The sequence below is a fragment of the Schistocerca gregaria genome, chromosome X (assembly GCF_023897955.1).
Source record: "Schistocerca gregaria isolate iqSchGreg1 chromosome X, iqSchGreg1.2, whole genome shotgun sequence".
Classification (NCBI taxonomy): domain Eukaryota; kingdom Metazoa; phylum Arthropoda; class Insecta; order Orthoptera; family Acrididae; genus Schistocerca; species Schistocerca gregaria.
The window spans coordinates 768705196-768717941 of record NC_064931.1 but is presented as its reverse complement, the minus strand read 5'-3'; the positions used below and the strand labels follow the sequence as shown (position 1 = coordinate 768717941).

At 37.8% G+C, this 12746-nt stretch overlaps 1 protein-coding gene across 1 annotated transcript in view; it reads right to left on the bottom strand.

Moving 5' to 3' along the window:
• LOC126298494 (uncharacterized) overlaps positions 1 to 12746 on the bottom strand; it is a 132317-nt gene that overhangs the window by 41807 nt on the left and 77764 nt on the right. Inside the window, exon 7 of the mRNA XM_049989830.1 lies at positions 6879 to 9377. Within this exon, the coding sequence (XP_049845787.1) occupies positions 6879 to 9377 (2499 nt within the window). The remainder of the gene's footprint in view (positions 1 to 6878; positions 9378 to 12746) is intronic.

Sequence of the window (12746 nt, the reverse complement as noted above, 5' to 3'; positions counted from 1 at the left end):
GGTCTAGAGAAAACGATTAAGAAAATCGAAAAAGACACATTCTTTTGAAGTTCAGTGTGATAGAGGGAGGGAAACAATTGATCTGTCAGCAGAAGATGTAGCCACAGCATTCAAGGAGGGATCGAGCAGTGATGTGCAAGCATGCAGTGCATGGGGAACTGAACGAACTCTGGACTTCCTTGTTAGTATGGTGCATAAAATTCTATGAATCATTGCTAGTCATACAAAAGACCCATGTTCAGGAGTTACTTAAAGCTGACCTGCCAGTAACACAAATGTTTGTTCTAGAGTTTCTTGCTCACATGTAAGTGGACCATGAATGGCCATGGAACATTTTGTGGAGAGATAAAGCCAACTTTCATCCCCAAGGGCATGTCAATACACAGACTTGCAGAATATGGAAAACAGAAAATCCACTCGCACATCAAATGATACCATTCCATTCTACACAGGTAACTGTGTGGTGTAGGTTGACAGCATCATTTATTTAGGGCCGTGTTTTTTTCTGAGGAGATGGGCTCTGCAGATCCTGTACCGTCACTTGTAAATGCTATGAAGGCCTTTGGTGCATCAACATCATTCCCACACTTCAACATCATGGATGTAAGGATAGGATCATTTTTATGCAATATGGCACACCTCTGCACATTGCACAGACAGTGAAGCAGCTGCTGCAGAGCCATTTTGGAAATTCTAGATTTTATTTTTCTGTACGAAATTCTAAAAAACAATATGTGATACACAGAAGAAGAAAACAGTTTTCAATATTTTACCACATGTGTTTCTTCATGTTTCCTGGCAATATCTATTATACCATTTGAATGTGAACACATGCAGCCCTTTTTTGGACAAAATGAGTGAATATCTTCCATATTGGTGAGATAGATTATGAGAAGTTCAATGTTGGGGCATGCAGGAAACTGAAGGGACAATGTCTCCCTTTATTTCATTATAGATGTCATTGAAATGTAAATCAGAAACTTACAGAAAAGCAAATGAGGGTTTAATATATTGTTGATGACAAGATCATTAGATCTGGAGCACCAATTCAGTTTGGACACAAAAGGAAAAGGAAACTGTTTGTGTACTTTTTAAAGGAATCATGCTGATATGACTGCCCTTGTAAACTGAAAATGATTTCCACATCACCAACTGCAGCATACAACAAAATACACAGGGAAAAAAACAATAAATGTTTACACAGCATCTATTAAATCTTTTTGACAGCACATCTGATGGGAACTGAGCTGCCACGCAACAATACTAACAGAAATTATGAAGTAATTGGTGCAAAATACCTACACTCTTGACATATGGAACTAAAATGAAGTATATGTGAGTTAATTTGCAAAACCATGTAAAATATGGACACACACACACACACACACACACACACACAGGTTTAGCTTGCTGCTGATTATAGTTTGCAAACAAACTGGATAAACTGAGATAACTCTGGGTAATCAGCCAAGTGCACAGAGAGAGTGGCTTTTCACACCTCCAATCACAATGTTATGCAAAAATGACTTGGATTAAACCCCCCCCCCCCCTCTCTCTCTCTCTCTCTCTCTCTCTCTCTCTCTCTCTCTCTCTCTCTCTGTGTGTGTGTGTGTGTGTGTGGGTCGAGGGGGGGGGGGGGGGCACACAAAAGCAACCAGTAACACATTGTTTAAGAGTTAACTATAGCTTCTTGGATCTGGATCTAATCAGTGGCCATTTGTACGATGATGGTGTGGTCATGTTTGATGTGGTCATGTTGTCACATCCTTATTGTCACTGTGACATTCCATTGGAGTTACTTCTGTTGAGACATTGCAACTATCCAGCATACTTTCATGTAACTTGTTTTGGAAGCACCTACAATGGATCTACACCTCAGAGAACTATGGCATGGCTTCATGTGAAGGACATGAACAATGTCTCTGTGGCTGTCTCCTCAGTGTAGAGCCCTCATCCTTGAATCAACAGATTATGACCCTCAAGCGATGTAACATTGAATGTTGGTCAAAGCAGCACTTTACTAATTTTTCTGATAACCTGAACTTCCATACACATATAATAGTCCATACTAGGTCACCTGGATTGTAGCTTATAAGTCTGTGTGCAGCATTATAATGTCCATGGTCCTTTATTCTGAGCTTACAAGGTCCATATGGGCACAAGCAGTCTTGCTTCCTCAGTTTAGGCGATGAGCAGTTTTATGTAGCAGTCTTCAGCACCATTAGGTCGAAGCAGAAACCAAGTGTCTGTTACTGCTTCAGCCTTTCATCCAGAGACCACGAAAAACACTATGAAACATGGAGTGTCTTGCTTTGCTGTATTATATGCCACTGTCATGACAGGCACTGTAGTATCCAGTCTCTCTGATGTCAAACACACATCAAGAGTATGTCTGAAGACAGCGAAGTAAAATGTGAAAACAAATTGAATGAGTTTCTCCCTGACAACTCATTTTATTCCTTAGAAAAAATTCTACTACTGTGAGAGCTGGTGGGTAGGAATTACTGACTCACAAGTTTGTGTGTGTGTGTGTGTGTGTGTGTGTGTGTGTGTGTGTGTGTGCGCGCCCACACACACACACACACACACACACACACACACAGTTATAAATGTTTAGCATGTAGCCATATTTACAAACTAATTTGTAATGTGAATGTAAAATGATCCATTCCTCATTCCTCATGATTACGATTAATCATGCAAAATGAGCCATGGAATATGAAACTATCTAACTAATCTGCCAATGACTTATTAAAACATTCCATGAGACCATTCGTTTGCAGGTGATAGGTAGCAATCAATCATCCTGTGGATTATGTTGCATTATAAAATTACTTTCGACATTAGTATTGACTGAAACAGTTTTAAATGGTCAATGATCAATACACATGGTGCCACAAGGTTCAAAATTCTGTTTTTTACAAGGAACCTAGAAACTTCTGGAGCTTTGGCAGCCAGGTCAGCCTTGCCGACAGCATACTGGCAATAATATCCACAGAAAATAACAGTTTGGATTTCAGAAGAGTTGTTCTACTGAGAATGCCATTTACATGTTCACTCACAAAATTTTACAAGCATTAAATAATAAAATGATGCCACTTGGTATTTTCTGCAACCTACTTAAGGCATTTGACTGTGTGAATCACAATATTTTTCTACACAAATTCAAGTTTTATGGGATTGATGCTAGAGCCAACCAGTGGATAATATCATATGTAACCAAGTGAATGCAGAAGGTTGTACTTTGTAATTCAACCAATGTGGTCTGGAGACATTATTCTGACTAGGGTGAAATCAAGTACACAGTTCCTCAAGGATCAATTTTAGGTCCACTGCTGTTCCTCATATATGTGAATGATCTTCCATTTAATATACAACTGGTAACATTAATTATTTTTGCAGAGGACACTAGTATTGTAATCAATCCAAGCATGTATATAGAAAGAGTAGAAATAGTAAACCAATGTTCTTAAAATTATCACTGACTTTTTTCTGTGAATGGTCCAACCCTCAATTTTAAAAAGATACAACATATAACACGTGGTGAGGAAATAGTAAATTGGGTGCAAACTTCAAAATCCTTAGGTGTTAATACTGAAGAGGACTTAACTGGAAAAAACACATTCTTTAACCCCTAAAACAACTTAGTTGAGCAACATCTGCATTTAGAATCATTGCAAATCTTGGGGAGAGACAAATCAATAAGTTCACATATTTATGATGTCATATGGAATAATGTTCTGGGGTAACTCATCTTTAGGAAAGAAAGTCCTCATTGCTCAAAAATGTGCTACGAGAGCAATACATGGTGCACATCCATGATCATCTTGTAGACATCTGTTTAAAGAGTTGGGCATATTGACTACTTTTTCACAGTATATTTATTCCCTCTTTGAAGTTTGTTGTAAATAATCAACTGCAGTTTGAATGGAACAATGCCTTACATAATTAAAATACCAGAAGGAAAAATGACATCCATTACTCCATATTAAGGCTGTTTTATCACAAAGGTGTACAAAATACTGCAACAAAAATTTTTGATAACTTACCCAAGGATATAAAATGTCTGACAGATAGCAAAATAAAATTTGAAAACAAACTAAAAAAGTTTCTCCTTGACAACTACTCTACACTGTAGAAGAATTTCTATTACTGTAATGTGTAAAAGGTGGTGGGTAGGAAATACTATCCCAAATCTGCAGATTTTACAAAGAAAGAAAGGAAGATAAACAGAAATTACTTTATAAATATTTGGCAAGTATCCATATTTAAAAATTAAGTTGTGATGAGTATATAAAATGATTCATTACAATTTATTGTGCAAAAGATCCATGGAACATGAAACTAACTAATTACTATATGAGGCGGTCAGTACACAGTACCATCCATGTACCCCCAGTTGTCAACTTGGGAATTCTCCCCAAGAGGTCAATTCAATTTTGGTAAAATATAGCAACTGCAGGAGGAATTGGTATCAGATATCCAAGAGGTGACTAAGGTCCACACTTCTATCCTTGGCATTCCCTACAGTGGCTTTATATAATGTCCTGCAGATCATGGCAGAATTTGGTGTGAGACATTTAGTTGTTGCAGTATTAACTAAGCAGTAAAAAGTTGTTTAACATTGTTACACAACAGTCAAGAAGGTAGGATGAGACAGAGTAACGGGGGTGTGCTAGTGGGCTCCACACTGGAGATACTTGCCTTCATTTATGTTTATAGCAGATAACTCTAGACCTGTTTCATTTGCAGATAAAACAAGTATTATTGTTACTAACTGAGGCCAGGAACTTTACTGTATGGTAAAATTGGCTCTGGAGACAAGCATCTGCCAAGCAAGTGCCAGTGGAGGGGCAGATTCTTTAATTCCATTAAATACACATCGTCTAGTTTGTTAACACAATTTTACTTATTCTGACATCCAGTTCTGCTAGAATAATGGTATGATTAGTAAAACAGAAGACACTAAATTTGTGAGGCTTGGGGCAGATGGCAAGCTTTCATGGAAGGCTCATATTCTAGGCCTGCTGCAGAAGTTGAAGACACCTACCTTTATGGTTATAATATAATTTAGTCAGCACCACTGATATTATAAAACTTAGTTCATTTCACTTACTTTAATTTGTTGATTTTATATGGAATAATACTGATGGGGAATTTAGTACAACACAAAACAATTTTTCACACAAAAGTAGTGAACACAATGCAGTATGTGGCATTAATTTATGAATTTCACATAGGCCTCTATGAAAAGTGATGGCATCCTGCACATTTACATCACAATACATCCAGTTACTTGTGAGATTTATATGTAAAAATATTAACTTGGTTAAGAGGAAGAGCTGCATCCATTCAGAGAACTCAAAGACAAAGAAGTAATCCTTATGTTGTGAGCACATCTTAAACATTGTTCAAAACAGTGATCAATATTCTAAAATATAAATTTTCAATAGGCTTCCACAAGGTTGAAGGAAGGATGGAAGGAATATTAGGGTTTAATACTCCGATGACACTGAGATCATTAGACACAGAGCACAAGCTCAGAATGTTTCAAGAATGCAGTAGGAAATTGGCCATGCTTTTTCAAAGGATAGGCCTGGAGCGGTGTAGAGAAATCGCAGAGAACCTAAATCAGGATAGCCAGACTTGGATTTGAGCAGTAGTTCTCCCAAATATGAAAGAAGTGTGCTAACCACTGTGCCACTTCACTCAGTAAAAGAGCTGAACAGTGTTTCTGACAAACCTCAGGTTTTAAACCAAAGCTGAAGACTGACTGCAGATTAGCTCCTCCTATTAACTGTAGGAATAGTTAATAATTACACCATGGAGATGTATTTCACTAAAATTAATGAAATAAAAGACAACACTGCTCATATAGGAGTACTTTAGATATGTTTGATCCTGCAGCTGTAACTGTAAGTTAGTAAAGTAAGCTGATAAGTATGAAAGATGATTAAAGCTGCTTAAGTTCATCCAGTCATTGTGATTAATGTTTTTACAAATTATTCCAGACCAATACTAGGATGGATCCTACTAGTAGGGCATAGTACCCATCTTATGATTTCCTTACCCACCATGAAGACTTCTGAAATAAATTACATTACTATATTTTACATATATTATTATTATTTTCAGTGGCATTTTAATTCTGGTATTCAACAGTGTTACATTTTCATTATTTGTTCCCCCACTCCCTGAACTCTCCTCTTGATAAGTTATCAGTTTTATGAAATATTCAATAAAATTGTGCCACTGGCAGTGATGCTCAACCAATTAAAAAAATTAGGTAAACAGTGTATTTCACATGAGTAATTTATTTGTTGACATTAAACTTCATATGGCCAAATGAATAAGTTGTCTACACATGTTGAAAGAGTTGCATAACATCTTCTGAGCCAACAGATATATCAGTAAAACAGCAAGAAAAGGCATGAAGCTTAGCAGGAATGGAAAGTTCCAGGTCATGCAATTCTCTTATGTCACAGACATCAGTGGTGAACTAGGCAAAATTCTTTGCTGAGGATGCATTTTAAGTATCTTATAAGATGACATAATCGTAAAGGCAGAAGGATTTTAATGATACCTCGAAGATAAAATGAAACAACACAGATTAGAAATATACAGAAACTGCTTAAGTAGTTAATAATAAATGTGTATGGGATCATGCTTGCAACACTCTCACCTTTGCAGTCAGTGTAAGTTTATGTATAGCAGATATACGCAAATATTACAGTCCATCCTCTGAGTGTTTTTGTTTTAGTACCTATCCTTGTTATACAGCTACGAATTATATTTTAAGTTGTTGAAGCAATTAATAACAATGATTTTCAATCAGAAAATACTATTATACATGCATGAATAATAAAGGAGGCACTTACCATAGCTAAATGAATCATCACTACGGTTGATTTCCTTCAGTGAGGCATGTTTGTGTCGTGCTGACAGCTTTTCATCTTGCCCAAGTGCAGGAACGTGACCACTACTGTGTTGATATTTGTGCTGGTCAACTGTTACTGTAGCCTTTTTAAAGTCAGGTCCACTGCTTTGGGCCAAATTTCTTGCAAATGGCTGGCTGTCTGTTGCTGCTAATAATTTGGAGTTCCCTTCTTCCCTTTCTTTGCAAACTGTTCTTCTCACTAACCTATCCACATGCTGAGTTTGTTGCTGACTAACATCTACATTCTTAACAAACACACTATCACTTCCTACAGTACTCTGCTCACCAAAGAACTGTGCACTGGCTGAAGCGCTACTTTGTCCTGGGCACGGTTCTCTTTCATTTTTCGAAGCACTGTTCCCTCTTATAGTTTTGCTAACCGAGGTAGGTTTTTGTTTACTAGGAGGTGGTACTGGTTTGTTTAGGAACCCCTTATGGTAGCTCACGTCACTTGAAGACACACGATTTGTAACTATGTCATCGTATCTTTCAGTCTGAGGGACAAAAGATGGTTTTGCTGAAACAGTCAGTTCAGGTTTCATATCGTGTAAATAATGAGACTGCTGAGGATCCAATCTACTTCCACTACTGCTACTGTCCCTAATGACACTTGAAGTCAACTGTTCATGATTCGCCCATGCTGGTTGAGAAAGTTTCCTCCCAACAGGCAATATTCTGCTGTATTTTGAGTATGTGCTTTCTACCTTCCTGTGTTGATTTCTGCCCTCTGGTTCACACATGACACAAGAAACTTTTTCATCCCTGCAAACATGAGGTGATATTTTGCTTTCTTTCACAGGTTTGGCCACTCTTTGTTCTTCAGCTCTTTGATGGATACATTTTCTGTTTACCGCTTCACTACAGCAATTCACTGGATTTTTTTCAGTCCTAACTGATGAACACTTAATTTTGTTTTGTGAATTATGAGGCTGTGGCCCTCCTGCTCGAGCACTTCTTTCTCCCCTTTCATCCTGGACCACTGGGTGTACAGCATCTGCATGAGAATGTGGGGAGAGATTAGAGTAGATTTTGGCACCCTGCACCAAATCACTCTGAATTAACACTTTGGAATTACTTTCCTGCCTATCTGAAAGAGTTTTAGCATCACGAACCTGTATATCACTTTTTGACCACACACTATCACTTTCACAACATTTTACACAACGTGTATCTGAGCCAGATACCTTATCAGTGCTGACAGCTTGTCTGAAGCTATTCCTTCTTTCCCTTACGCCGAGTCCTGTTACAATGCTAGATACCTTCTTCTGAATTTCACCATAAAGTCCTTGGTTCACTGGCTTTACATAAACACTTGAAGAAGCATGAGACTGTCCACTACTTAATGAGTTTCTGTGTTGACACACAGCATATTTTACCAAATTTGTTGCACACTGCTTACTATCTTTCCAACCTCTTCTATCATCTAAATCAGTCTTAGACAAATTGCTTTGACATGTAGACCTATTCTGAGGCCACAGAGCTGCTTTTGCTTCCGATTCCATACTACTGCTGCTGCTGCTACCGCCACCACCACTAACTGACATTCCTTGCACTTTCCTTAGGTTACCCTTCAGTTCCTCAGTGCTGCAACATTCCAAACTGCTGCTTCTATCACTCACAGAGTTTGCTAACCCATGCAGTTTCTGGCCTCCATCATGCCTCTGTTCATTTCCTGCACCTGCTCTGTCTGAAAACTTAGGTGGACAACTATTCAAACTCGGCTGGTTAAAGACGGTCCCTGTTTCCAACCCTCGTCTTTCAGATCCTTCAAAGTGATGTGAAATGTTTGTACCTGAGGACTTCTGATTCACTGTGCAGTCTTTTGCTTGCTGTGTTGCAATACACTTTCCTGAACTAACACTTTCACTCCCACAAAATTTTTGACTTTTTACCAAGTTTCCTTTCCCTACTGAAACCAAAGACAGTTTTGACTGATCAGAAGAACCTAGAACCCGTAATGACTTACTCCGTTTGATAGGAAGAGCTGGCTGAAAACCAGAACAGTGTGAGGAACTGCTTTCTTCTTTGGGTTCATTCACATTGTGCTGAACTGTCTTTGTTTCACTCTGCCCAAATCGACTCGGTGATAACTGCTTCAAGTCAGGTTTACAAACTGCGCCGAGAGAATGGCTGCGAGTGACCTGTTGTGAATGACGCACTCTGGTCGGAGGATTGGTTGTTTCAAGATCTCCTAGATTCCTCTCAAATATAGCTTTCAGTTTTGCTATCCGAGGTTTCTGTGTGGACGTTACTGATGTCATGACACTGGAGCTGACACTTTCCTCACTAACACTAGTCCTTTCAGAAGCTAAACGCTGTTTCTCTGTTAGATTTTCAACTTCTTTTTCTTGTTTGGAAGCTGCTGTGGAAAGTCTCTTTTTATGTGGCAATGGAGGAGCAGTAGAATTAGATATTTCTTTTTCTCTGATATCTTGTTTCTCTGAAAAGTAGAAAATGATAACTGAATTTGGAAAGTGGCTGCCAAGTACAAAAATAGTAAATTACCACTAGTTTAAATAAATAAATCTAAATGAAAAACATGATGTGATGTGTGTCCTATAGAATTAATTTTTTTTTTTTTTTTTGTTAAGCAGTTTCCAGTTTACAGGGCCATCATCAGACATATTATGTCTTTCATTTAGAATTATGTTGTGCTACCAAGAAGCTACAGAAGTATCAGTTAACAAAATGATTAAACAGAAGGCAAATACTAAGAGACATTGAATATTCACATTCAGACTTGAGCCATAGCATGTAAATTACATAAGCCCCCTCAAAAAAGAATTCAATAATAATAATGATAATAATAATAACAACAATAATAATATAGAAATAATGTATGTGATTTGTAGAATACTGTCATGTATAGGAGTATTCAGAATACAGGTTGTAAACATCCACAACACTTAAATCGGAAAGCAACTTTATTATGTAAACACATTACAATGCACAGACACAGCTGAACAATCCCCTGAATAAAGAGCAATTCTAGCTGTACAGAACATTGAAGTTTACAGATTCATTTAAAATTTTTTGAATCTAGGACCTGTGGAGAGAACTGAATTACAAGTTAACTACATATGCAGAGGTTTGTTAACAGCTGAACAAGAAATGCGAAAACATTGTGAATTACCGAGTGAAGTATTCACTGCTTTTTCAAGCTGGTGGAACAACATTGAAATTAAAAAAGAAGATAATAATAATAATAATAATAATAATAATAATAATAATAATAATGTGAATTTGTGAGAAAGGAAAATAAGTTTCTGGGGCACATCTCACAACATCTGGCATCGGTATGGACCCAGAAAAGTTAACAGCAATTGATAAGCGTTAGTCTCTCAAGAATGAGAAACAGCTTGAAGCGTTTCTCGGCTTTGTGGATTTCACCACAAGTTTGCAAAGGGGCAGGCTTTTAACAGTCCACATTTTAATAATCAGCTAAGAAAAAATAGTGCTTTTATATGGATGGAGGGGTGTCAACACGGCTTTGAAGAACTGGAAAAGGAACTGTAAGGAGCAATCTAGCAAAACTGAATATCTTCCACAATGGGACCATGGAATGGTTCCATTCAAAAATAATCACCACACATGCTGAAGCATTTATCCCACAGGGAAACGAGATGATCAATTCCTGTTTCATAGAGTGTAGTCGACTGAAGACGGATCCACAACTGCACTCGGTCTTTAACTTCCTTATCCAACAGAAACTGATATCCACATGTCTTTCTTTAGGTCATCAGAGATTAGAAAACTACATGGTAAATGATCCGAGCTTTACTGGGGATGTTGCAGTGTTTCCCAAGCAAATCGATAAGGCACAGCCTTTGTCTGATTGGCTGTGTGGGATGGGGGTTACCATGCAATAGGATGATTTTACCTGACAGCATTCCTGGGTATTCTGACTTTATGGTGTGTTGTAGTTTCTGTAAAGTGCCTTTATAGTGCTGTGCATTAATTATGGGTCCACACTCAAGGAACTCAACAAGCTGAGAGCCCCTGCAGTCAGAGTTGGTCATCATCATCTTACGAGGTGCCGCTATTTCGAGTCCAAGGACAAAAGGCAGAACCAACAGTGGAATCATCCCACATCTCCCCCACCAAAGAAATCCAAAGCTGCCCACGTAACTTCCAATAAAGTAATGATGACCATCTTCTTAAGACTGCAGAGGGTCTCTGCTTGTCGAGTTCCTCAAGCATGGAACCAAAATCAATCTGAAGCACTATGAGGATTCTTTGCAGAAACTGTGAAACACAACGTCAAAATGCTCAGGAATGCTGTATGGCGGGATCACTCTGTTGCACGATAACACTCATCCCCACACTTCCAATTGGACAAAGGCTACAATCACCTCTGTACAGCCTGGATCATTTACTGTTTAGTTTTCATATCTTTGCTGACCTGAAGAAAGACGTGTGGATGTTCGTTTTTGCTGAATGAGGAAGAGCAAGATTGGGTGCAGTTGTGAATCTGTTAGCAGCCGACCACATTCGACAAAACAGGAATTGATCATCTCATCACCCAGTGGAATAAATGCCTTAAAGTGTGTGGTGATTACTTTTGAACGGAAACAACCATTGTCCACCTGTGGTAAGTGTCCACTTTTTATTTGACTGCCCCCTTATATTAAAGTATAATGTAGTTACATCACCTTGAATTAGTGCAACACTACACACGGATGCTGATAACAGTTATTATGGAATTGGTGTGGAAACTTTCCCGGAAATACATAGCTCACAAGGAACAATTCATAAAACCATTGCATTCACAAGTCAAACACTAAGTATGAAAAAGGAAGTATCAAAAAACAAAGTGGTGGTGATTATATGGGGTGTTGAGAAGTTTTGAAATTATATATGGAGACATAAAGTCATCTACCAATCACAAAGCATTGACATTTTTAAAAGATTGTTGTCTATTAAATGGAAGGTTGACCCACTGGGCATTATACCTTCAGCCATTTAATTATGAAATATGTTACATCAAAGGCAGACCATGCTCCATGTTGGTTGACTGAGTACTTAAACTATTTACCTAAAGATAATAATGATGACAAAACATTTCAAATGCTCTATTTTACAGATGTAAATGGGAAAAAGAAAATTGAGACTGTAAAAATGAGGCACTATTAGAATGAGGATGAAAATAGGAAATCAATAAAGCCTAGGTACGGTATTGTAAAAAATCCAAAATTTGTACAATATTACAAAATTTTCAAAGATATTTTTTATGGGCATAGAGATTTTTATACTGAAGAATGGTAAGTTTGTTGGCTATTGCAGTTTGAAACTGAGGTAATAAATTACTTCCCTCCAGCATTACAACACTGAGGACCTAAGAAGTGCACTGTAAAATGTTCGAGTGTAATAATAACCATCAATAATGTGTTGAAGAAGGGAACAGATTGTTTAAAGCTATCCAATATTTGCCACAGGGCAAAGTGGTAGACAACACATATAAGGGACCCATGCAAAACATAAAACCAAAAGATAATTTCACATTAATTAATGGATCTCTACGGTCCCCCCCTCCCCAAGCACTTCTGGGAATTTCACATGCATATCAGTAGTGTTTGAAGTCTTCTCCAACTTTATTAAACTATACCCGCTGAGAAAATCTGACAATAGTATTCCTCCTATAGTGTTATACACTATTCAATCAGTGTAACTTGGCACTATAACATTAACTAATCATTGCCAGAGCTGAAAGGCTTAAGTGGCAGAAAATTATCTTAGGACCAAAGAAATATTGAACCCCTCAACCACTACTCAATGGCAACCACTACTTCGAGAATTATCACTCACAGAT